This window comes from Hibiscus syriacus, unplaced genomic scaffold (assembly GCF_006381635.1).
Source record: "Hibiscus syriacus cultivar Baekdansim isolate YM2019G1 unplaced genomic scaffold, ASM638163v2 tig00110474_pilon, whole genome shotgun sequence".
Taxonomy (NCBI): Eukaryota; Viridiplantae; Streptophyta; class Magnoliopsida; order Malvales; family Malvaceae; genus Hibiscus; species Hibiscus syriacus.
Window position 1 is genome coordinate 263,676 of NW_024062753.1, and position 27,783 is coordinate 291,458.

General features: G+C 32.2%; 3 protein-coding genes across 4 annotated transcripts; all 3 read right to left on the reverse strand.

Annotated features, from left to right (window-relative positions):
• Positions 1-194: 194 nt before the first annotated feature.
• LOC120128051 (cytochrome b-c1 complex subunit Rieske-3, mitochondrial-like) lies at positions 195-2,295 on the reverse strand. Its single transcript, XM_039145829.1, has 2 exons — positions 2,053-2,295; positions 195-1,004 (listed from the first exon to the last, which is right to left on the reverse strand). The coding sequence occupies exons 1-2, from the start codon at positions 2,225-2,227 to the stop codon at positions 412-414; spliced, it is 768 nt and encodes a 255-aa protein (XP_039001760.1). The 5' UTR covers positions 2,228-2,295; the 3' UTR covers positions 195-411.
• Positions 2,296-2,842: 547 nt separating this feature from the next.
• Positions 2,843-5,691, reverse strand: LOC120128049. 2 transcript variants are annotated; one of them, XM_039145827.1, is made up of 6 exons: positions 5,405-5,691; positions 4,217-4,580; positions 3,682-3,752; positions 3,297-3,395; positions 3,069-3,191; positions 2,843-3,038 (listed from the first exon to the last, which is right to left on the reverse strand). In XM_039145827.1, exons 1-5 carry the CDS (start codon positions 5,660-5,662, stop codon positions 3,084-3,086), a joined length of 900 nt encoding a protein of 299 aa, XP_039001758.1. In that variant the 5' UTR covers positions 5,663-5,691; the 3' UTR covers positions 2,843-3,038; positions 3,069-3,083. The 2 variants fall into 2 exon arrangements, with proteins under 2 accessions (XP_039001758.1, XP_039001757.1); XM_039145826.1 differs by having other exon boundaries at positions 2,843-3,191.
• Positions 5,692-6,600: 909 nt separating this feature from the next.
• Positions 6,601-13,216, reverse strand: LOC120128047 (protein MEI2-like 4). The gene is made up of 17 exons (XM_039145825.1): positions 12,684-13,216; positions 12,386-12,434; positions 11,471-11,651; positions 11,320-11,365; positions 10,532-10,831; positions 9,996-10,393; positions 9,708-9,866; positions 9,414-9,512; positions 9,189-9,334; positions 8,962-9,050; positions 8,491-8,874; positions 7,938-8,255; positions 7,612-7,831; positions 7,307-7,391; positions 7,137-7,205; positions 6,876-7,055; positions 6,601-6,745 (listed from the first exon to the last, which is right to left on the reverse strand). The coding sequence occupies exons 3-17, from the start codon at positions 11,546-11,548 to the stop codon at positions 6,632-6,634; spliced, it is 2,685 nt and encodes an 894-aa protein (XP_039001756.1). The 5' UTR covers positions 11,549-11,651; positions 12,386-12,434; positions 12,684-13,216; the 3' UTR covers positions 6,601-6,631.
• Positions 13,217-27,783: the final 14,567 nt, after the last annotated feature.

Below are 27,783 nucleotides of genomic sequence, written 5' to 3' on the forward strand. Positions count from 1 at the left end.
TTGTTAAATGAAAGCCATTCGTAAAATTTTCAGTTACACGCCAATATTCCAAGTGTTGTCCCCTTTCATCACAACAATTTCACTAGTCCTAACTTATGTACTAGAAAAACCAGTCTACTTATTTAAATTTAGCTGTAAATATCAAATACCGATATATATTCGATATAAATATTATTAAAAAAACGAAATCTTGATTTCATTATTCAGAACATTGACTCATCTTAAATCAAACAGCATATACAAAATCCATAATAACTGAATAAATCGAATGCAATCCTCTTGTGCAGAGAAAAAATCTATTATGACAATTTGCAGCAGCAAGACTATTGTTCCACACAAAAGATAAAAGGTCGCATAATTCTCACCCGATTAGCAACTTGTTCTCTTCCAAGAAGCTGTATGTGGGTACCTCTAGATTGTATGGTGCTGGCCCTTTGCGGATCCTACCAGACACATCAAATGTGAGCCATGGCACGGACAGAACCAGCCACCATAGTCACCCGCGTTTGGCAGGGGAATGCACCCTAAATGGGTGCAAACACCTACAACGACAAGCCATTCTGGATCCTTAACCCTGACTGCATCCTCCTGTGGATCACGAAGGGATGCAATGTCAACGTTGTTAGCCGTCTTGATGTCCTCTTCTGTTCGACGTCTGATAAAAACAGGCTTTCCTCTCCACTTGACGGTTACAGTACTCCCTGGCTCTATGCTAGAAAGGTCAACCTCAAGGGAAGCAAGGGCAAGGACATCTTTGCTGGCAGACATGCTCAGAACAAACTTGAGGACCAGAAGACGGATCAAAGAGGCATAAACAAACCTGCCACCGGTCAAGACAAAATAAGCAAAAGCACGCTTGCTGGGATCACCAGGTGGAAACCGCTCATGATTATACTCGTCGTAAACAATCTTTGAATTAGGGTTCTTAACAGCTGCCACAGTAGCAGGGAGATCTGAGATCATTCCCATATCATGTCCTCGGCTGAGGGCATCCGAAGAAAAACCTGGAAGAAGGGGAAACAACAGTCGTATGCCGTTACAAAAACACATGTACTTATTACAACAAAGCAGCCAACCGAACTAAACTGTACATGTCAACACTCAAGGTAAAGTAGCATAGGCTCAAACATCATGTAATCTACAAGGGGGGGGGGTAGAGTCCAGCCATACAATCACAACTTTGCAAGCCTATACCAAGATTAGCCACATTTAGATATCCATAAATTGCACCATGATAACAGGATTACCACACAAAATTGAGTTTTTTTTCAAAAGAACTATCTTCCAAATTGCATTTGAGAAATTGGACTCGTGATTGTTAGAATATATTAACATGAAATGTAACAGTGGATTGAAATGTGAAAATTCTCTGCGCAGGAGTATAAACGGGTGGGGCACTTCACTCACTTGCATAAGGCAAAGGATCAAAAATCTCAAACATAGTTTTTCTCCAAAGCACCATCATCCTAAATGGCACATGAACTAATTGAACTCGTGATCATTTACTGAATATCTGAAAATTTAACCTGAAATATAACAGTGGCTTGAAATGTGCAAATTTTCCGTCTGTGTGCATATATGGGTGGGTGACTGGGTGCTCCACTGCTTCTCGCTTATGCAGGCAAAGGATCACACATCTCTTTACATTTTTATTCATATTTCCATTGAATAAAAAAGAACAAGTAGCTGCTTAATTTAATAAAAGCATAAATGAATGGTATAACCTTCACATAGGAATAAAGTAATCAAAATGAACATCTAATTTCTTCAACATCAAAAGCTACCAAATGCAATCATCGGTGCATATCATAAACAGTCTGAAATCATTTTGTATATATAATAAGGAATTTAATAATAAATTTAAAAAAATCCAAAAAAAGGGGTTATAGATTCTATATTCTTTAACTTCGACGCAATTAGAAAAATCACAAAATCTAGAATATTGTCATAAACAATACCATCTCATCGATAAGATGAGATAAATAATACAGAGGAAATCAAACGGAAACCTATAGATAACCAAACGAATAAATTAAATGGAAAAAATATTACCTCTCATTAGATTCGAAAGCTTCGAGTTGAAGCAGAAAGGAGAAAGAGAGGAAACCGATCTGGAAATGGCAGGCGATTCAGAAGAGGTGGCGGAGGCAGCGGGATTGTTTGGATAGAGAGCGGCGGACGATCGCCGTGGAAGAGAGGAGAATTTTCTCCCTGCAACTCTTAGCATCCTTGAATCTTGTTTATTGCTTAGGGTTTCAATGGGAAAATTTTCTCTGCCCTGAAACTTTAATGCTTTTTCAAGAGGCAGTGAAACGACATGTCGTTTTTTCCTCTTGCTTTTTCATAGAGGTGCCCGGGCCGGTCCGGGCTGCTGAATAAACGGAACTATTAAGACTACACTGGCTTGAAGTTAAGGTAAATAAATAATGTTAAAATAATTTTTTAATCATCAAAACTTAAAAAGAATATAAAATAATTATTAAATTTATTAAGTTATTGTAAAATATAGTATATATTATAAAATAATGATAAACTTTAATTAATTTATAAACATTTTATAAAAAAGTAATAATTTTAATGATTATTGTATAATTATTTAAAAAATTTAATGATTAATTAGTAACTTTTAAAATTTTAATAATTAAAAAAAATCTTAACATAATTTAATAATTATTTATGTAATTCACTCTTTACCCGTGACTTATCATATGCGACAGGTTACTACTTCTACTTCATTAGAAACTAACAATTGAATAAAAAAACATTTAATGACTAAGGCGCAAATTTTTATAGCTGTGAGGATTAAAACAACAATTGAATAAAATTGGGTTATTTCTGCTGGACTTTACTCTTGCACTATTTACACCAAAGTTTTCATGCTATGCATAACGGATATTGACTCCCAAGAAATAAGGTCTTGAAAGCCTAAAATTTAACTGATAACAAACCCGAAGAAACAAGATCCCAAAACCTTGAAACCGGATTCGATCGAAACAGGCATCGGTCGGAGAACACTAACAAAATTAACTAGCTGAAAAATATTCCCACATTTTTCAGTACCGTGCACCCTATTGATGTTGTTCTTAGCTATCTGACTGTAATTTCTGCTTCTCAAGTTTCTCGATCAATGCCTGCTTTTCATCTTCCTGTAGAGAGTTGAACATGAACACGGATTTGTCGCCGATATCATCCTTGGAAACCAAACACAAGAGCATTAGAGCAATGATATTTTTTTAGTTTCATGGCCTAAACATGTTTGAACATTATTGTACTGATGCTAGTGATTTATAGGGTACCTTAATCGGTTGAGTAAACTTCCTTCCAGCAAAGATAACAAAGAGTGCCATCCATGAACCGAGTAGAGTAAGTTTCACTCCGTCGTCCATCAAACCAGTCTGCATTTCGAGTAAACAGCTTAAAAGCTCATCAAAATATACATGCTTAAAGAAGCTAGTTTGATGATCATATGTGTGAAATCCAAACCCAGAAAAAGAAGCAAAAGTGATAGGGTCTGGTTCAAGGGTGGGTGCTTATAGGCACTAGTTAAGGATCATTTAAGCATTTTTCGCATTTAATACATTATTTTTCCCTAATTCAAAAAAACAACGCATTGATTACACATTTACTTCTATAAACGATTTTCCGAAGTAAAAAGTATCAAGTTGCCGGATCAAAAAATACCAGGTGGCCAAGAAGAAGTGTAGGTATAATGAATGTAAGAATACCAGCTTCCAACTTTCCATAGCAGAGACCTGTTTGCAGATTAAAGCTAATCATAAGAGAATGATTGGATAAAATGCTATGAATTCAAAAGGCTAAATTATGATCTTGATCCCTCATCTATTCTCAAATTTGATATAATTTGATCTTCTACTATCATTAGTTAGTCCAAATAGTTAACTATACCAGTTAAAATGGTAACGTGGATTTTTCTAATAAATAAATAAATCAATGTCAGCACAATGAGCTGGAAGAATGTTTTAAGAAAAAACAATGTCATCATTTTATCTGGAATAGCCAACAATGTTAATTATTTGGACTGACTAATGACATTATTAAAGTATAGTGCCGACTAAATCTCAAATTCGGACATAATAGAGGGGCCAAACCATAATTGACCAATTAAAAGCAGTATGCCATTTGAGAATCAAAGGTACATATGAAGTTAAAACATACACTTCCTAATTCTATGCCAAAGGTCAAAGGTTAACACTACCTTCTTTGAAAACAAGGCCTGTCAACGCAGCAAAGAGAGGACCAACAAACCAGACAGCAGTCGGGTTCTCGATAACATACCGGACCAAGTTCTCTCCGGCTGGTTGAGCAAGGGCTAAGTAGGTTGCCAACGAGCCAACAACACCAAGTGCCCAAAATGCTTGAAGGGTGCGTTTAAGCTCGGTTATATAGATGTGAATCAAATACAAGGACAGCCCCAATCCACCAGCACCGATAACGTAAAACAGATTAAGGTTTTGGTCGAGGATGTCTTTAAAGGCAAAGTTTTCAGGTAAAAATGCAGTTGATGAAGCAATTACAAAGGATGAAGTAGCAGTCACTAATCCGAACCTGTATAAGAGAACCTGCCAATAAAAAAATGTCTGAGCTCAAAGGGTTCATCAAATATAGTTTTCCTCTGGAAAATTCCCGGAAAATTTTTACAAGTTACTCAAGGAAATATTAAGAGAAAAAAGGTACCAAAATTGGTTTCCTCTTGCAAATTCCCAGAAATTTCATAAATTTCTCAAAGGAGATACAAGAAAAGAAAAAGGGCATCAAAAATTGGTTTCCTGCTACAAATTCCCAGAAAATTTTCATAAAGCACTTAATGAAATACAGCAAGAGCAGAAGGGTATCGAATTTCGCTCTCACTCTTACAAATTCCCAGGGGGAAATCACAAATTACTCAAGGAAATACAGCATCAAAATTAGTTTCCTCTTGCTAATTCCCAGATAAAAAAAATCACAAATTACTTAAAGGAAACACAGGAAGAGCAAAAGGGTATCAAAATTGTTTCCTCTCATGCAAATTCCCAGAAATTTTTTCACAAATTACTCAACAAAACACAGCTAGAGCTAAAGGGTGCCAAAATTTGTTTTCCTCTTGCAAATTCCCAGATATATAGCAAGAGCAAAAGAGTATCAAAATTTGTTTTCCCTCATGCAAATTCCCAAAAAAAACACAAATTACTGAAGGAAATACAGCAAGACCAAAAGGGTTCATCACAACCGTTTTCCTACAGCAAAATCCCAGAAAGAACTTCACAAATTACTGAAAGAAATACAGCAAGAGCAAAAGGGTATCAAAATTCGTTTCCCCACATGCAAATTCCCAGAAAACAAAATTACACAAATTGCCCAACGAAACACTGCAAGAGCAAAAGCGTATTAAACTAAAACTAATTACCTCTCGGACATCTTCAGGCTCAATGGTCCAGGGGCCAAAGGCGCCCTGATAAACGGTTCGATCAATCGATCCTTGAGAGCTTTCACTCACGGCGTTGCACTTTAGCTTCCCATTTCTAGCACCAAACTCCAACAACGACGACGATGATGAGAAGAGAAAGGGCTTTGCTGGGTTTGTCGTGGGCTTAAGTTTGGATTTGTTAAGTGTAGTGGGACGAAGGGGAGTGAATGAAGTGATCGATAATACTCGCGACGCCATAACTATGTGGATTTACTCGATTTTTGTTGGAGGTATTAGTGTTTGAGTGGCTTATATAACGTGGATAAAATCTACACAATCTTTGTTTCTTTTGTCTTGTTTAATTGGATCATGTAAGATTTTTTTTGGTGATAACGTGACCGAGTTAAGCTCCTGGTCCGAATGAACATTTTCAGCTAGCTAGCTAGTTTTTCTTTTTGGGTAAAGTAATTTTTTGTCTTTGAATTTAACAAACTTTTTACTTTAGTCCCTAATATTTTTATTCATATTATCCTTTAACTTGATTTTTTCTTCTTATTTTAGTCCTTTTTTATGATATGAGACTTAGAGATTATGTCATGTGACATATTCTGATAATGTCACGTCATCAAAAGATAAAATATTCAAGTTTAAGGACCAAAAAATCAAAGGTTAAATAGAAAAAAATACTAAATTTAAGGATTGAAAGTTATTTTAAATTTATCCTGATCTCATTTTAAATTAATTTCATCATGTTCAAAGTAGATTTACTCAAGAGTTGAGAGTCACTTATCTGATCGAAATTTTTTAATTTAATTAAAGTTAATTCATTTAAATTAAATGCTGAAAAATGAAACACGTTCATAAAAACATAATCAAATATGCTCATGAATGATTAAAAAATTGTTCATATAAATAACGATATACTGTTCATATGAAATTAGAATTCATTTCCATGTCAGAAACAGAACATAAATCAATAGAAACTGAAAAGAATTTGGAACATAAAGAGTATCAACAATATTCAAGGCCCTGTTTCTCTGCATTTGCAGATGGGACCTAAAAGCTTGGCAATGTAATAGAGAATGTCAATTCAGAGATTTTCATTTTATATTACTCTTTGTTAAAGCCAAAATGTTGGAGCTCTCCTGAAGTTTCATCTGTAGAAAGATTTCGGACGGATGTTATTTTAAGAAAAGGTTAGTTCCGGCCGAAAGAAACCAGCCTTTGCTAGTCCGACCCCTTCGGAGAACAAGTTTCTTCGTTTTCTGAACTCGAAGGGCTTTCATCTGAACGAGCTCGTCCGAGCCTTGTTCGAACATTAGCCGCCACCGGAAATGGCACCTGCAATTCAAAAGTTTTGCATTCTTTATAATAGCAAACATACATGCAAGTTTCTAAGCTTAAGAACAACTTGTGATGCAAGAAATACGAAGAGTCGAATTGCTGTGGTGTTTCTATGTTATCTCGGTACCTGATCGCCTGCATTAGGACCATCGGTGTTGAAGAGTATAGGCCGGCATCTCTTATCCTCATTCATCAAGCTCGAGTTCTGAAAATGCGCAATAAGGGCTGCTTTTCCTTGTATACGAGCATAAGCAAGTGATGCCACCTTTTCACTGTTGAACTTCTCCCATTTCTTCCCGTTGAATGCCTGCAACGATTTATTTCTTTTGGCTTAGCATTTTGTGTTCTTGAATATACCCCGTCGACTCAAAAATTTAGGAAAACAAACCTGATAAAATGCAATGACTTGACTAGGTTCAATCATGTTGACAAATGCATATCCAACATTGCATTTATTCTGCAACAATACGAGGGTAAAATCAATATATATGTTCTGAACACAATCTGGTATTCTCCAAGGCTTTGATAAAAGAAAATTCCGGACAAGAGGAAACTTGCCTTGAAATCAATTGGCAAATAAACAAAATCATATGTTCCTCCGCCACGTTCGTTGATTGCAGCCAAAAGCATATTTGAGGTGTACCTGAAGTTATAATCAATGGTCAGGATCATTTAATAACAAGCAAAAAAAATCATCAGCACCACAGATTAATAGCAGGATTCTTCCATTCGCAAAAAGGAATCGGGATACAGATGACACTGATGATGGACCAAGTTCATTTTTTATTAATCAATATCAAAGAAATGGTGAAACCTATGATAATGAGCGCTGTATCCGTGAACCAAAGTCGGAAGCCACTTACTTGTTAGGAATGTTCTTCAACATGAGTGTTGTTCGCTTGTCTTCCCCTTGTATTATACGTTCAATGTCAAGTTCGTATTGCTTCTTGTCAGCCTGATTCATACTTCCTTCATTCCTCCGGCTTCTAACATGATCATGAGAAGAATCAACTGCTCTCATAATCGGAATGCTTTGCCCTCTCCTGTTGTACACCGAGGACCTTGAGTGAAACATTTGCAGTCCTACATTTTTTTAAGATAATGAAAGTTCGTTAGAGTTTTCACCGACATACATAAGGAATGATGTAATGAGAAATGAACTCGATAGAAGATGGTAAGTTGTTAGAACCTCTCATACTGCCAAGAGAACCTGGATGAAAACAGGTATTAGCAGATTCATCTCCATAAGCATGTCGCCAGTCCCAGAGAGATGGGTTAACAGTTGGTGCGGATCCAACATGGTAATTAATTATAGGTACACCAGTGTTCAGCGAATGAGTCGTAGGAAGTCCGTCAAGCTGTGCCTTGGGATGTGCAGCATAAATTCCATTAACTAAGGGAGGTGAGTTAGGCCATGTCATACTTGGAGGCTCAGGCTGATAAGAGTTACTCCATGAATACGAATGTCCGGGAAGAAGATGGCTCCCATTTCCAGCAGATCGAAAGCCTGAGAAACTCAGCACAACCCAACTAACATAAATAAACAGAAAAACAGAAACCAGAATTCTGAATTTCACAAGTATCAATGAAAACTACGAGTGCAAGGGAGGGAGGTTGAGCGTTTATGAAAAATACACCAAAAAGAGCTTCCTCGAGACAGGTCCGAAAACTCGATTTATATGCAAGATGTTACAAGAGTAAAAGAAACACTAAACTGCAGTTTTTAATTGGTCATCCCTTACCAGCATTACTGAATTCAAATAAGTTCTCAGTTGAGCCAATTCTAGACAATGGCTTATTATCAATTATTTCCAGTGGTTTGGAATTAATGTTTCCAGCCCAGGGACCTGAAGAATTGGAGTGAACAGCTCTACTTAAACCATTTTGATACTCCGGTAGCGGACGAGGATTAAAAGCCGGTGCATCTTGGACATCAAGTTTCATTTGCAAGTGACCTGACTCAGCCATGACTGATTGATGGCCTGTTGATCCCATGGAGGTTAAACCGTTAGAAACAATGGGAGAGATACCATAAGGAATTGTTGATTCCGAAAACGGGGCTTTTATAGCAGAGTTCAACCCCGAACTAGTTCCAACATCCATGTTATTTGATGAGTTTGGCCCGACTGCAGTCAGAAATTCCAAGGATCAGCACATAGATACAAAGTTTGCTGTTGAATTGAGATTACAATTGTTAGGAACAACAATTATACCAGCCAAATTTGCATCAGTAGGGGGACTATGTGGATGCTCGTAACGGTACCATTCATCTTGCTGCGCTGAAGGAAGTGGTTGTGCAGAACTGCAAGCAGAAAATGAGAGGGAACTATGAAATACATAAATAAGTAAACTGTTTTTCCGGCACCAGAGTAGGTAACAACAAAGTATTCTCTGGTCTTATGCAAAATGAAAAAGAAGAGTCGAGGAGCGTAGGCAATACCATCTTCTTGAACTCTCGGGATGGCTAAGCTCAACCTCAACTTGATTCCCAGCAATTTCACTCTTGTTCAATACATGAAGAGCAGCCTCAGCAGCTCTGACATTGTAAAACTCGATGAATTTGTGATTTTTTGGTGTTTGGTTGATCTGTGGTTCAAGAAAAAGAACAAATCAATGGCCTATCAACAGAAAAAGATAGAAATAAAAAAATAAAACACCGATTCACCTCCTCGATTTCTCCATGAGCACCAAATATGCGACGATTTTTGTCATTTGAAACAGTTGAATTAAGGTTAAATACAACGATACTGCCTTGGTTTTCATCCTGATGTAATGCAGTCAGAAAATGAAAAGAATCAGACTATAGCATTTAAACTTCAATACTACAGCAACATGATACTACCCAAATTTTCTATAAAAATTATACACAAATACAATTTGAACCTGAACATGATAGCAATATGTTTAACTGCAAACTAAAGAACCAGGAAATAGGAAATATGGCAACAAATGAGCTAACCTTTGGGATCGAGTAACAAATGTCAAGTTTCCTGCACCTCAATGGTCTATCTTGGAGTGCGTCCATTGCCTTTTGTGCTGCTCTAATATCATAATACGAGATCATAACGAAACCAAGATGCTTGCAAGCTGTGTCAAGAGAGTGAATTTCACCATATTGCTGCACATTCAACACATCGGAAGTTGAAACAAGGTCAAGCATTCAACTAAAGACAAACAAGCCAAGTAAAGCGCACACATGAACTTGAATCAAAAAGGAAATGACAATCATTATCAAACAATTGCTAACCTCAAAAATGGCCTTCAATTCAGATTCTTCAACATCAATGTTTATGTTTCTCACAAGAAGTGTTCTGGAAGGGTGTTCTCCTGCTGAACCATTAAATAATCCCAGGTGACTTTTCTCGTTTTTTCGCACAACAGTGGGACCATCATCTCCTAAATCCATCCCTCCAACACTGCTGAAAACATCTGACTCTTCTGTATACTCTGCACCATATGGTTGGAAAACAAAATCGAGTCCATTGGTCACTCCCGAAAACAAGTCATCATCGTCGGGAAGAAGGTTTCCAATGGTTTGGGCCTCAAGTTCTTCAAGGGATTCGAATGGTTCCTCTTCCTCATAGTGTGAAGAGGAAATAGTATCAATTGAATTTCCATATATAGCATTTTCTGAAGATAAATTCACTGCAACAAGGATGAACACAAGGAGCCAGTTATCTAAAGAACGAATCACCAATTAACAAATGCAACCATAAGCATGCTATGAGAAAAGCTTAATAGACCATTCAATACATAAAAACAGTAAGACAGAGAAAGACTTACACTTCCTAGTGAAGAACTCCGAAAATGAGTTCGAGAAAAGACTGTTCTCGAACAGGGAAGTCATAGTATTGACTTTGTTTCCTTTTGCAGAATGAAACCCATTATCTCTGCAAATAGGTTTCGACGACTTCAGTGATTGATTCAGAACTCTATCTGCTCCCACTGTAAGGCTATTGACGCATGGATTCACTTTCGGGTGCTGCTTGGTGAAAGGCTCAGCATTGTCCATGTATCTTGTTATGTGACTTTCCACTGGAATAATTTTCTCCACGGTTGATGGAGTAACCGGCTTCATACACTCTGCCGGTGGAAAAAAAAGGTAAGATTCCAAGTAGACTCAGAGACATAGAATAAAAATTCCAAGGCGCAACCGAATTAACAAGCATTCTGAGTAGGAGCAAAACAAATCATAGTTTCATCACTGATTTTTCATTTACTTTGCTTGAAGCTCCATGGTTCCATGCTTGGCTCAAGTTTTTGTTGATTTATCGCTGATAAATCTTTGAGAATCCAATAAAAAAAACTCATAAAGCCTGTTTTTCATTGATTGAAGATACTTCGAAAATTTCCAGGTCTGTTCTTCAATGCACTTCATATGCTTAGGGAACAATAATTTGACTTGTTACAGTTTCATGGAATATGAAACTTTTTAAAACAAACCAATTTCCCTTGAAAAAGTAAAGATCAAAACGTAGTCCAATTCCCAATTGAAACTACTTTCCTGTAAGAATATACATATACACATATATGTATATAATATTAACTTAACATTCACTTTTGATACTAACCTCGCTGATCAAGCACGGGGTCCAGTTTCCAAAATCCAACCTGCCGCTGCCACAATCCAGGAAATTCAAACTTAGAATAGTGAGTGAGGGGGGGATTCAAAATTATTTAGAGGGAAAATAAAAATTGATTGGATAAGTAGAAAATTTGTACCTCGGTGGGAAAATTCATATCATCAGAGAAAATAGATGGTGAAGACAAACTCTGCAGGTCCATTGTTTCAGATGGCATGATGATTAAAACCAAGAATTATTTTCTTCAAACGAATCCAACTTTCACAAAATTATTTCCAACAATCTAAAGGTTTTCCCTCCAAGAGAAGATAAAAAAAACTCTGCACGGCAAACAATAACTTTATTCAACAAGGAAAATGATTGAAAGTATTTAAAAGAAAAAAAGCAAAGAGATAAAATGATAAAGATACAGATGATATGGCATGGCGTGGCCTGCAATTATAATGAAACATTCAACTCCGAGAAAAAATCGAGAGTTAAGATCATGGCAATTATGAAGAAACAAAGGGAAATTAAAAGTTTAAAAGTAAGCATTTAATGTTAAGATTACAGCGGAGGGAGAAATGTTTCATTCACAGATTCACTTACCCAAAAAAATTAAAAAAAAAATCACGACGATAACAGCTCAGATTACTCAATAAAAGATCTAATGCTCAAACGAACAATGGAAATTAAGATTTTAGGCAGTTTCGAGCTTGGAAAATTAAAAAGTGAACCAATTAAAGCTAAGGGTATTGAAAAGAAATTGAAAAAAAAAAACACATTCCCCAAGAGCCAAGAAAATCATGAAAGATTCAATGCTCAAGCGAAAAACGAAAAACAAAGAGTTTCAGCAAATTCGAGCTCGGAATTTTGAAACAGAATGAACCAATTAGAGCTAAGGGTATTGAAAAGAAATTAAAAACATATATACCCAGAGCCAAGTAGATCATGAAAGATAAAACGCTAACACGAACAACGAAAAACAAAATTTTCAGCATAGTGGAGCTAGGAATTCAATAACAAGGCGATTAGAGTTAAGGGTATTGGAATTAAATTGAAAGAGCACACTCACCCAGAGCCAAGAAGATCACGAGAAATCAAATGCTCAAGAGAACAACAACCTAAAAAGAAGAAGAAAATCAGCAAATTCGAGCTAGGAAGACAAGAACGACGCGATTAGAGCTAAGGGTACTAAATGATAATTGAAAAAAAAAACAAAGATACCCAGAGCTAAGAAGATCGGGAAAAATCAAATGCTCAAACGAACACCATGAAAAAAAAATCAGCAAAGTGGAGCTAGGAATTCAATAGCAAGGCGATTATAGTAACGGGCACTGAAATTAAATTGAAAAACAAAAAAAAACACTCACCCAGAGCCAAGTGGAAGAAGGAAAAAACATCAGCAAAGTGGAGCTTGGAAGTCGAAAACAGAGACACCCAGAGCCAATAAGATAAAAAAAAAAGACTCAATGCACAACAAAAACAGCAAGGAAACACAACTATTTTAACCAAACTGGAGCAAGGAAACAGCAAAGTGAAGGAGGGAAAAGCAAGGAAGAGAATAATTTAAAAGCAACAAAGGTGGTGAAACGAGGGAAGAGAAAGACTTTGAAGAGGAGAGAAAACATCGAATAAATTATGGCATAAGGCAAGGGACGGGGAGGAAACTGAAAGAAGAAAGGATCATATTGGCATCTGTGCCTTGCAAGTACTGTTTTCGTTACTTGCCTTTTTCCCTTCTTTGCACGTTAACCACACCACCATCTCTTCCCTCTTTTCTTCCAATTTTATTTATTTATTTATATTATCTCCATTGAATTGATCCTTTTTGTTGTTTTTGGAGAATCGATCTCTTCTCAAGTCAAGCTTGTTCAGACCTTTGCCTGCGTTTCTCTCGATGTATGAATTTTTTATTTTTTATTATATGTGAAATGACAAATATACCCTTGAGATGTGAGGGAAACGGTTAGGTAAGTTAGGTAAATAAGACCATAAATTTTGGACTGTTTAGGCATAATATTGCGGTTCGAATTAGTAAAAATAGAGCTAATTACATTGGACATCCATAAACTATGAACTTTATTTTTAAATGGTCCTTTAACTTTTTAATTTCATCCTCAAGCTTTAACTCTCATTTTAAATTGATTTCTAAACTTTTAAATATTTTAAATTTATCCCCAAACTATAACTCTCATTCTATATTAGATTTGGCATTCTCTACATGCCCATTTAAAAAATATTTATGAAATTTTATGAAAATTACAATGCTTTCTTTTATGTTGATCGTCATTTTCAATGAAATATTTATTTTTTATATATTTAAGTTTAATATTTTATTTTTATATGAGTTTTTTGTGCGGTTATTGTCTTTATTTATTTTTTACGTTGGATGTGTTATAACTTTAATTCTTTACATTATTTTTATTAATAAAATCTAGTTGACATTGTATATATATATATATATATATATATATATATATATATATATATATATATATAATACTTGATTATAGATAAAGCGGTAAATATTAGTATAAATTATCATCAATCACGTGTTTGATTCTTAATTTTGTTAAGTAGTATTTTTGTTTTTTTAATTGAGATGATATTTAATCAATACGTGGTATCAATATAGTTATGGATTTAATATTAACAGAGATAGAGATACTAATACAATTCAAATTATAAGGCGTGTATCAAAATCGAATAAATCAAAAATTATATCAAATAATAGTTTATAAACAATTAATGGTTTAAAGTTTTTAATGAAAAATGTTTATATAAATCAAATTTTTATTTAATTTATAATTATTTTTATTTTTATAACATAAATATAAGTACTTTGCATCTCAAATAATAGGAACAACATGAAAACATTATATTAAAATTATTTGTTATTTTGTTTAGCTATTTTAAAGTATTTTTTAACTTATGAGAGTAACATTGTTGGTATTTTGATCAAGCAACTCTCACCCATACTTTGTCCTAACCTTGATTGTTTTATCTTTTATTTTTTAATAAAAATGGTGGAAGTTGTTTTTTTTTCTTTTCTCAATATTTTTTATTATTGTAACATGGTTTTTTACTTTTTTTAAAATTGAATTTGATGTAATCTCTCCGGTTATTGTTTATTTATTTGTCTTATTTTAATTTATTTTAGACCATCAAGTTGGTTATTATACATTTATAAGCATTCACAATCATCAAAGATGAATCATATTTGAATTTTGATAAAGTTAATTTATCAATGTAACATCGTTTCATTTTATGACAGTTTGATGACGTTTATCTTTTGCCATCGTAAATGATTTTTTTCTGTATTTAATTGAATTTTTAATTATTTCCTTCTATGAAGCTATTTTATTTTTTAGTGATTAATCTATTATTATGATAAATTTTTAAAAATATATATAAAATTTTATAATTAATCTACTTTGATCTTATAATTTTTTATTATAATTTTATTAATTAAATTTTTTTGTAGCTATAATACACGAGTGACATTAGAGAAGAAGAAAAAATCACATCATATGATATGGGTTTGTATGAGTAGGCTTTAGGCCCATAACTGAGCGGTCCAATATGCAAATTACGGCTGACAATGAATAGTTATTTGCAAACCCTATAACGAATCGATTGCTTGTTTTATAGCTTTGTAGCAGATTTTCCGTTCATCTATTTAAATTTAAAACTAGGTCCCTGATTATAGGATACAATTTTTTAATCATACAACTATTAAAAGTTACAAAACGGTCATCTGACTATAGCGAGTTACTTTGTTGAGTACCTCGACTATTAAAAGTTACAAAATGGCCACCTGACTGTTCATTATGTTCCAAACTCGTCCTTTTCCATTAAAAATTTGAAGACAGTTTGAGTTTGACGTTAACATGCTGACTGAGACATGATGAAATTTGATATCATAATCTCAAAAGACTGTCATATCTCAGTCAGTATGTTAACTTCCAACTCAAATGATTGTTAATTTTTTTAACGAAAAATGATGAGTTTGAAACATAATAAATAGTCAGGTGACCATTTTGGGACTTTTAATAGTCGAAGGACTAAAAACAACAACTTCCTATAGTTGGAGGACTGTTTTATAACTTTTAATAGTTATGAGACTTAATAAAATAATATCATATTATCGGGAGACCATTTATGTACTTTACCCTAAAATTTAAACGTTGGTGATAGATCCAGAGTGGGCTCAAATAATGTTGAAGAATTTTACAATCTAACTTGATAAAAACGTTTTCAATCGCTTAATCACTATGTGATCAGTTTATTTGTCTGCCACTAATGAGTAGATATGTTACAGCAGGGTTAATGCTTGATCAATAAGAAGTTCCAAATCCTACTCAAATTAGGACGGCTTATTTATTTATTTATTATTATTCATATATAAAAACATAATACACAAACTAATGAAATGATAATCAATAAGAAGTTACAAAATGATCACTCGACTATTTATATGTTTCAAATTCCTCATTTTCCATTAAAAAATTGACGGTCGTCTGAATTGAACATTAATATGTTAACTATAAATGATAAAATTATATTTTAATGATGTCTACTAGCATTGTCGTTGATTTCAAGCATTGACTCGACGATATAATGTTCTAAGAATTGGCTCGGTGACATGATATAAACGGAGAGACGATCTATAAAATACAGCTCAAACGGTTCTTAGATCATATTTGATCATACTTCAGTCAATAGGTTAATTTTTAACTCAAATGACCGCTATTTTTTTAATGAATAATGACGAGTTTGGAACATATGAATAGTCGAGTGATCATTTTGTAACTTTTAATAGTCGATGGACTCAATAAAACAATGACTTATAATCAGAGGATCATTTTATAACTTTTAATAGTATATGAACTAATAAAATAACACCCTATAATTGGGGGACCATTCGTATACTTTACCCAAAATCATAATATTTTAGTGTTGAAAACGTGGTGTGATATTTAAGTGGAGTGGCTGTTCCATCAGTTGATTGAAGAGTATCTGCAAATTTTTTGTGGTAAATGATTGGTTCTTCAATAAACCGCTCAAACGTCAATCATTTTTTAATAATTTATCCTTGTAAATATATATTATTTTACAAATGAAATTAAAAATTTATTTATATATCTCATTTTTAGTTATATTGAATATTTATATTTTCTTATTTAGATCGATGTCACATAATGACTTCAATGAATATTTTCAGAAAAGATTCCACTTGAGCACATAGATCAAAATAGTTTAAAATATTAATTATTTAGATCGATTATTGACATTAAATTAAAATATAGATATTAAATCTTGAATTTGAGTATAGTAGATGGACCAAAATTATAATTTAACCATTATAAAATGTAAAAGATTATATAATCATTTAGATTGTAAAATGATTATTCACATCGGTCTTAATGAATTTAGATAAAAAAGATTAATAAAAAATAAAATCGTAATCCATCACAATCTAACTCATAAATACATCTAAAGACTATAGATCGATGATCGAATAATTTTACAATAACTTGTGTTAATTTTAGACGAAACTTGAATCTTCTACCTTATAATATGGATACTTGCCAAAATGAGCAAATGATACGATAAATGGTAAATTTAAAACCTAACCATCTTGAATTGCAATTAGGATGATCTTTTTCTAACACGTATCTTAAATACTTAATTGCACAACACGTCTTTAAATTATGATTTTGTTTTAAATTGATCCTTGAACTTTTTTAACATTCTCATTGCATCCCTAAACTCTAACTCTTATTTAAATTAGTCTCTAAACTTTTGAACATTTCAAAATTATCTCCAAACTATAACCCTCATTCTACACAGCGGCGGATCCACATGTACCCAAGGGTGAGCACGTGACCATCTTGAAATCTGAATCTTCTTCGGTTAGTTACCTATTTTATTGATGATGTTCACCCTTAAATATTATTTGTGCCTGTCCCATTCAAAACTTTTGTTGGGATTTGCGGAAGCTCGAATCGACAATCGAAATAGTTCGCCAAAAGGGGTTGGGACGGTTCTTATGTTTAGGGAGTAAGGAGATTGAAAGATAAAAAATTGCACAACAATTTATAATGGTTCGACTTCTCAACCAAGTCTACATCAACTACCTTAGCTCCTCACAAAGAATTTTCCAACAAATTCACTAATTTGTTCTTTCTTTTTACAGGACAAAGAGATAACATTTACAACTCCCTAGTTTTTCACGGGATAAACTAGAGCCTTTCCCTAGCTTTTACACGGGCTAAGCTATAAGCAAAACCCCTTTACAATGAAAGAAAATGTAAACAAGAAAACCTCTCTAAGGTAGGTGTTTACAAGAATTAAGCTCACAAGAACAAAAATATTTACAAGAGATATGAAATAAGAATGAAAAACTCTTCTCTTGTGTATGATTGCTTTGATAGTTGTTCTCTTTTTTCTTCAAGTGTCCTCAGCTTGTATTTATAACTTGGAATGAGTTTGAAGTCGTATATAGCCGTTGGGGTTGTTTTGGAGCCATTTGGGGATGATTTTTCTACAAAAATAGGATGCTCATAACAGGGTGTATCGGTACACTATCAAGATGTATCGGTACCCCTTCATAGTATTTGAATTTTTTTACCGTTGGGCTGATTTTACTGTAGCATTGTATAGATATACTATAGATGTATCGATACCCATTTTGCATTCGATATTTTCTAACATCGGTACTGTTCACACAATATCGATACTATTCATACATTATCGATACTATTCATACAGTGTAGTACTATTCATAAAAACATTTTGTGCTTAATTCCAAATTAAATGGACTTTGAATTATTTTTGAAAACTTTGAAAAAATTCAATTCAAGTTCAAAAATATTTTGCCATAAATTGTTATATCAAAATATAATTCAACAATCTCTCCCTTTTTGATATAACAAAACATTTGAAAAATTGTTTTTGGCAAAACTCCCCTTAATAAAATATTTAATGAAAAAAATATCAATTGTTGGAAAATATATGAAAATGTTAAGCTCTCCCTTTTTCATTAAGAAATTGAATTTTTCAAACCAAACTTCTCCCCTTTTTGTTATACCAAAAATAATTAAATCTTTGAAGTTCAAAATAACTTTGGAGAGTAAGTGATAAATTTGACATTTAAAAATCATTTGAAAAATCAAAGCTCCCCCTTAATAAATGCATTCCAAACAAAATTAAGCTTTAAAGAACTTGACACATAAACAAAAATTGAATTTCAACAAATAATAACAAACATGTTAGTAGTACATGAAATTCAATGTATCCAAGTCTAAAATACTTTATGCAATATCAATTGTTGAAATAAAGTGCATATGCATAAAGCTTTTCAAAAATATTATGCATTTGAAAAAATTTGACATCAATTGTTAGAGAGATATCATTTTCATTTAAATACATGCATAAACATTCTAATTTAGGTCAAAAATTTTAAAATATATAGAATCAAAGCATTTGAAAAATTGATATCAATTGTTAGAGAGATATCATTTGCATTAAAACCAATTTTGACCAAAATTTTATTATGATGAACAAAAAAAATTCTGAAAAATCATTAAAACTTTAAAATGTTCATCATAAACATCTTTCCAACATACATGAGATTAAAACAATAATGCATAATCATTTAAAACCAAAACTCATGCATGCTTAAAATCAAATGAGCAACCAAATAACCAAAATTAAAAACATTAAGCTTAGAGGTTACCCATGCCTTTTTCATGTGTGGCTAGAGCATCTTGAATATCATCACTTTCATCACCATTGCTCCCACACACCTACAAGAGACATTTAAGTAGATTTTGGTATCCAAATTACTTTGGATCCTTGAATGTTAGTTTCAATGCCCCTTGTTCATTTCAGAACTCATACTTGTCTAATTTTAAAACGTTTTCCTTTCTTCAAAGGAAAAATATGTTCCTTATGACCATGATAATGACAATTGAGCATTTTGTCATTTTTAAACATAATAGGTTATTTTTAGAAATTAATTATTTTTCTTTTATTAAGCTTTCAAGCTTAACTTTTAAATCAAAATTTTATTTTTCTAAATCATTTATTTTTATTTTTGAAAGCTCTAAATCATTTTTCAAAATCGACTTTTACTTTCAAAATCAATTCATCTTTAATTTTGAGTTTTGAAATTAATTTTGTATATTTGGAATTCATGGTCTCAAATCCCAAATACAACCTATTATAATCATCTTGTAACTCATCAAAAGTAAATGGATTAAATTCATTTGAGTTAGAAGATACCTCGAATTCTTCATGAGTGGCCATTAGGCATAGGTTGACTACTTCATCATCATTGGAGTCATCTTCATCACTCCAAGCTGCCACATATGCTTTCTTTTCTGAAGATCCCTTCTTTCTTAGAAGGGGACAATCATACTTGACATGCCCCATTCTTTGACAATTGAAGCACACCGGGGGACTATTCTTCTTGGTTGATTCATGCTTTACTTTCTTGGAAGTCATGAATCTCTTAACTCTTTTAAGAGCTTGATCATCTCATCTTATTGTGCATCGTCTTGTTCATCCACCTCATCATTTGAATCTTTTTAGCTTTCATTGGTGGATTTGAAGGAAATGTCTACCTCCTTCTTATTCTTATTGTTTTTCTTCTCTTCATTTTCTTCATCTTCCTTCAGCATCATCTCATGAGTGAGAAGAGAATCAATCAATTCATCGAGAGTGAGAGACTTTAGGTCTCTAGCTTCGATAATGGCAGTCTTCTTCGATTATCGCAAACTTGGAAGAGAGTAGATCATCTTCCTTACAAGCTTTTCATTAGGTATTACTTCTCCAAATCCCTTGAGACCGTTGACAATCACTGAAAATCTATCCGTCATAGCTTTGATGTCTTCATCGGGTTTCATCTTGAAGTTCTCGTAGCTATGGTTGAGAAGACTTTTCTTTGATTCCCTCACTTCGTAGGTTCCTTCATGAGTGACTTAGAGCTTATCCCAAATCTCTTTGGCACTGGAACAAGATGAAATTCTTCCATATTCATTTAGGCCTAAAGCACAAAGGAGAATATGGATTGCCTTAGAATTAAGCTGGAACTTTTTCTTGTCTTCATTACTCCAATCGTCGTATTCACCGGGTAGAGTGGAGTAACCCATCATGATTGAGTTTCAAGCTCCTAGATCGTATGCTCGAATAAAGTACATCATCTTATTATTTTAATGTGCATAATTTGCTCAAATGAAGAAGTGTGGCTTGTTGACCGGTTGTGAATCCATAATAGGATAATCTTCAATGTAATACGCATCGGAGGTTGAAGCCATCTTTTTATCGATTGAGTCGGGAATCGGTAAAGCTTCTTCGAGGATCGTCTCAATGATGTTAAGCCTTCTAACGAGTTAGGCTATGATGTAAATTATTGGAATTTGTGGAAGCTCGAATCGACAACCGAAAGAGTTCGTCAAGAGGGGTCAGGATAGTTCTTGTGTTTAGGGAGTAAGGAGATTGAAGATAGAAAATTGTACAATAATTTATAGTGGTTTGACTTCTCAACCAAGTCTACATCCACTACCTTAGCTTCTCACCAAGGATTTTCCAAAAAATTAACTAATTTGTTATTTCTTTTTACAAGACAAAGAGATAACCTTTACAACTCTCTAGTTTTTCACGGGATAAACTAGAACATTTCCCTAGATTTTACACAGGCTAAGCTATAACCAAAACCTTTTTAGAATAAAAGGAAATGTAAACAAGAAAACCTCTCTAAGGTAGGTGTTTACAAGAATTAAGCTCACAATAACAAAAATATTTACAAGAGAAAGATGAAATAAGAATGGAAAACTCTTCTCTTGTGTTTAATTGCTTGGATAGTTGTTCTCTTTTTTCTTCAAGTGTCCTCAACTTGTATTTATAGCTTGGAATGAGTTTGAAGTCGTATATAGCCGTTGGGAATGTTTTGGAGCCGTTTGGGGATGATTTTTCTACAAAAATAGGTTGCCCATAACAGGGTGTATCGGTACACTATCAAGATGTATATGTACCTCTTCATAGTATTTGAATTTCTTGACCATTGGGCTGATTTTACTGTAGCAGTGTATCGATACATTGTAGATGTATCGAAACCCATTTTACATTCGGTGTTTTTGAGCATCGGTATTGTTCATTACTGCTCACACAGTATCGATACTATTCATACAATACAATACTATTCATAAAAACATTTTGTTCTTAATTCCAAATTAAATGGACTTTGAATTATTTTTGAAAACTTTGAATAAATTCAATTCAAGTCCAAAAACATTTTACCGTAAATTGTTATATCAAAATATAGTTCAACAACTTTTGTGTTATTAATATGTTGTGTCCGTCCCTCAAAAATACTTATAGATATGCCATTGATTCTGTATTGGTCCTCAAACGTTTGAATGTTTCAAATTTACCCTCAAACTTCAGGATATTTTGGGGATGTTGTTGGAATGTTTAAAAGTTTGGAGACCAATTTACAATGAGGTTCGTAGTTTAAATATGAATTTAAAATATTCAAAAGTTTAAAGATAAATTTAGAACAAGAATCCTAATTTAGTAACGTTTAAAAATTTTCAACTAAAATCAATCTTTACAAGTATTTAACTAAATAGTTAACGCATCAAAATAATTGATGGTGTATAATTCACTGTAACGTTAATGAATAATATGAGTGTAACTAAATTTTAAAATTAATTTATTTAAATAATTTTTATAATATATTTTCTCATAATTAATAGATAATTCATAGATTATATATATATATATATTATTTAACGGTATGAGATAATTATAAAGTAGTATCTATTCAGAATTTTCTTAACTTATTGACACGCACTGTAACATCCTCAATACCGGGTTAGTGACCAAAGTGTGAAATTTTAAAATTCAATGATAGATAAATTGAAAAGTGAATGAATTAATTAAAAGATATTGGTGTAGGATTAATTAATAAGTGAATGAGAAGTAAAAGGGTAAAAGAGTCTTTGAGCAAATAAAAGAATAAAATAATAATTAGAGGGTATTATAATACCCATGTGATTCATAAGTGAAGAGATAAGTTTCCAGATACTCATCTTCTTCATATTCTTCTCTTCTTCAACGTGAAACTAAAGCCTAAGGTAAGTTTGATTTCTTTTGGTTAATACCTCAAATTAAAGCATGAGTTTGATTCATGAAGCTTTAGGAAAGATGATGGAGATGAAAAATAGCATAAAAACTCAAAGATTTGTAAGTTATGAATGATTAAAGATAGGAAGTGAATTAGTGAAATTTTGAATAAGGATGTATAAATGGATTTAGAAAAATGAATTTGACTTGTCATGGGTGTGAATAATAAGTTATAAGTGTTAGAAATAAGTTTGGATTACATGGAAATTTTGGTATGATTCTTAGTTTTAAGAATTTGAAGGAGATATGGGGAATTCTAAAGTGTTGGAATGATAAGAGTTAGTTAAAATGGTTGTAGTTGAGTTTAGTAGTATAAAAGGAGTTTTATATGAGGAATTTAATGAAAAATTGTGGATTTTTTTGGGTGAAACCAGTTTATTATTGACATGTGCATCGATGCACTATGAATGGGATTCGATGCACTAAGATAACATTTGAAGGTGCATCGATGCATAGGAATTTTGAAACCTAATTTTAGTATCGATGCACCCATAGTGCATCGGTACACTCCTAAAGGAAATTAGGAATATGAGTTTATTAAATTTGTTTAAGTTATTAGTATCAAATTATAAGGTTTAGGCTTCTTATAATTGTCTTGAAAATTATAATTATATATCGAGCCAAAATAAGTTCCGGAACAAGTGACAAGTAAGATCGATCGAGGAAAAGGCAAAAGAGATATAGGTGAGTGCATATGCATAGCTTGAATATAATATTATATTCAGTTCTAGACTTGTGATAAGTCTAGATTCAATATTTTGATACATGATGACATTTCATATTATGATACATGACCAGAATTCATATCATATGAATTATGTGACATGAATATGCAGGAAAAGTTATATGAGCTACGTGATAAAGATATGGAAAATGACATGTCTATGTGATAAAGGTATGGAAATGATATGTCTACGCGATATAAACTATATGAATTACGAAAGCCCATGTTATGTAGATGAGAACTATAGGTATAGTTGGCATGCCAAGAGTAGAGGGTCTACGCGGTCATTTGGGACAAAATTCTACATGGTCCTTCGGGACATATATGTATTCTTTGGAACATTTATGAGGTCTTTTGAGAAACATATTTGATCCTTGGTATATGTATATGATTCTTAAGGAATTTCTATGTGGTCCTTAGGGACATATTATATTGCACTACGATGCAATTCTACGTGGCACTTCGATACAATTCTACGCGGTCCTTCGGGACAAATTCTACGTGGCACTTCGGTGCAAATTTATACGAGTTGTGGTGACAGCATAGTGCACAACCTCACAGTACTCACATACCTCGGGTTCTCAGTATTGTATCATGGGCTATTGAACCTATTGAATATATTGAACTTGTTATATGAATTCATAATGGTTAATTTGATCAGATAATGGGTAAGATACATGATTATGCAAATTGCATGGATCAAATATTGCATTTCATTATGACATTTTTATTATATTTTATTTTCATTATTATTATGCCTCACTAAGTCTATGGCTTAGCGTGTAAGTGTTTTACACGTAGGTATCGAAAAGCAGAGAGATCTATTATAAGCTCAGCAGAACAACATAACTCCACTTGAAGGTCAGATCATAAGTAGATTAAATAGTATGTCTTATTATGTGAAAATAAGTTGGCATGTAAACAAAGTAGATAAATTAAGTATTTATGCTCTGATCGAGTTTTGTAATGTTTTAAACATATTTATGTAAATGTATAGTAATGAACGGTTAAATTTTTATGAGTTTTATGTATATTTTTACGAAAATCATTGTAGAAGTACTATAGCGGTATTGTAGCAGTGCATCGATGCACAATTTTGCTTCGAAATTTTAGTGTATCGATGCACTGTAGCAATGCATCGATGCACTGTAGCACTATTCACGGCACTGTAACAATGTTCACATTACTGTTCATTAATGTTCATACCGTATTTTACTGTTCATAAAATGTATATATTTTTAAATTGGTTATAACGAGCATAATTCAATAATATATTATCATATTTTCTTAATATGAGTTAAAATGTTTTGTTATTTTGTAAGAAAAATATTTTAAAAAGTCAATGTGACATCTCGGACTTGTATCCGGGTTGGGTACGGGTTGGGGTGATACACTCACATACACCATGTAGACGTAACTGTTTGTATTAGAATATCTAAAGAGAACAACAATCCATTTAACCACTTAAATCACTAAATGAATTCTAGAATTATACATAATTAATACATCAAAATTAATAATTACTTAATAAAATTTTAATTAATTATCAAAAGAAAAATAAACATGTTTTCGGTTCCTTATATTTGTCAATCTTCCATAAAATCTGGATTTTATTTGATTTTGTTGTTAAGATGGCTATTAATTGCAGCAACCAAATCAGCTTCGAAATTCGTAACTGATTATATTAATCGGTCAAATCATAAAAAGCATGTTTTTCTATGTTTTAACATAATTATTTGATATGCAATCTGATTAATTATTAGGATACGTAGAAGATTAAGGTTGTTTGTAAAAAAAAAAAATCTACAATCAATTTATGAAATGATTAAAAAGGACAAATGATGATTTGGAACTATTGACAAATGATGATTTGGAACTATTGTCAAATAATAATAAGAGTTAATTGTACAAGAGGTCCTAAGCTATGATCTCTATGTTAAATTAGTATTTGAACTATTTCTCTTATTTTAAATTAGTTTATAAATTTTAAGATATTCTATATCAATCCTCAGACTATCATTATTATTTCATTTTGTTCCTTTCGTTAATGTATCATTAACTCTATTAGCTTTTTTTGAATGTCTTAGAAATTGAACTCGTGATCTTCTAAAAATTTTAATTTTTAAGGTCATGTGAATTGAACTTTTGACCTTGTAAAAAATCTATCTTTGAAAAATCTGATAATTTTTTAGGTCACAAATTTAATTCCATGAGCTTCAAAAAAAATATTAGTTTACTAATAGAGTTAAAGGTACGCTAGATAAAGGATTAAAATGGATTGATATTGATAGTTCAAGGATCGATACATAATGCTTTAAATTTTAGGGGTCAATTTATAATAAAATCATAATTTAAGGATTGGTATAAGCTATTTTAAAATTTAAAGACCAATTTAAAATAATAGTCATACTTTAAAAATATAATGTGCAATTATCTCTAAAGATAATAATAGTACTAAGGTTTATTAGTAAGATTGCACATATCCTAAAAATAAATGGAAAACATATTTAGAAGATAATCCCATTGTTTTAAAGGAAGATTTGGATGGTTATTAATGTCTCAATATCCGACAATGAAAATCAAATACATGAAATTAACCTAATTGATTTCGTAAAATCAGATATTGAATAAGTTTATTATGAGGATGATCCTTTTAATTTATTTTGTCCCATCCATTAAAACGATATTTAAATCTTTGATATTAATTAAAGAATTTAACACCCTTTCTATTGAATTAACTGATAAGCCAAAATAATCTACATTTTTCGATATTAAATTAACCATGATTTTCGAATTCGATTACAATAAGTTATTATATCTACAAATCTCACCAACCCTTCTTATCGTTGAGTACAACTTGCTAACCTTTTTAAAATTTAAACGTAAACAAAATGTAATAACCCTTAATTACACAAGGGAACATGGATGGATGTTAATTACACTTTTTCCACAAGTAGAAAAATAAACAACCAAATCGGCAAGTGTTTAAATTTGTCACGTTTAATTTACTTCCTAAATTTATGTAATACCTTACAACGTGACCAACCCAATCTCTTTTGTAAATATTTAAAAAATTGTGATTTTTATGCTGATTTTTTTAATTTCATCATTCTAAATTAATTAAAACTTATTAAGTCGTATATTAATATATATATCTTTAAAGTATGAGATATTGATAGAGTTAATAAGATTGAAGTTTTCATATTTTTTTTAATAATCTAGGGTGATTAAAATGTAGTATCTGCTAGTTACTCGAACTCAAGAATTCAGTGGAGAACAATACTCCTTTTGATCACTGTGACCACTCAATGGATTCTAAACTTTTCATACTTTAAGTACTTAAATCTAAATCCCACGTTATTAAATCATAGTTAGAGATGATAATGGGTCAGAACATATTAATATTTATTCTAATTCGACCTAGAAATTTAATTCCTTCACACATATTCAATCTGACCAGGTTTAGAAGGATTCCATTCCGTTTTTTAGTTATAGATCCACACCCAACCTAACTAAATCTAAATATATTTATATAAAAATCATTTTATTCGATAACATAAGATATGATTGAAAAAAAACAATATAAAAAGAGATATTATTATAATTATCTTTAAATATATAAAAGATAATTATAAATTTATAACGAATCAAGTCGAATTTTTCATCATAAACTCAAATTCAAATTTAATCGTATCCCTTAAAAGGAATCTGATCAAAATCCTTCTATTCTCGGTAAAATACACATCTCTAACCGTAGTGTTAATGTTTATCAAATGGATTGTATCAATTACAAAACCAAGATAAAATAACCCCTCCTCGTATTGTAAGAGCACCCAAAAAATTGGTCCCCACTCCAATCTGTATGACATTCACATAAAGAATGTGACATGCTACTAACCCTATAATCTAGTCTAAAGTCACCCTCCCCGATGGTCATGGACATGAGCTTCCAAAACCCTTATTTGTTTGCAACTTGCAAGCCTCTCCTTTTTCTTTTCAAACTATTTATTCTATATAAAAATAAATTGTATATTTATGATTAGTGACCTTTGATTAAAACCCGAGGATCATAACAAATTTGATTAAATAAATTATTGAAAAGTCCGCAAGTTAAAAATATATAATAATTATACTGATGCTTAATAAGGAAATGTTAATTTTAAATGTTGAAGACGATTTTTTTAATTTAGATGAAAAATATCATAAAATATTTCTTATATAATTTCATATCTTAAAAATTTAATTATTTATATTTTTCGTACATCAGACGAATTTAAAACCGATACAATAAGTAAAATTAAAAGAAAAGTGGCTTTAATGGAGCGGGGGACATCAATTAAGATTAGCCATTAAAGAGGAAGATTAGGGCGAAATTATACAAGAGTGGACGAAAAGAAAAGGCGAGTCCATAGCAAAGTTTTTGCTTTGGTGGTAGGACACAATAGAGTGCCATTATCATTATATATATTTTACAAACTTTATTATTTTATATATCTTTTAAATTTTTAACAGTTTTATTTGCGTAAAATATAAAGTAATTAAGCATTGATAAA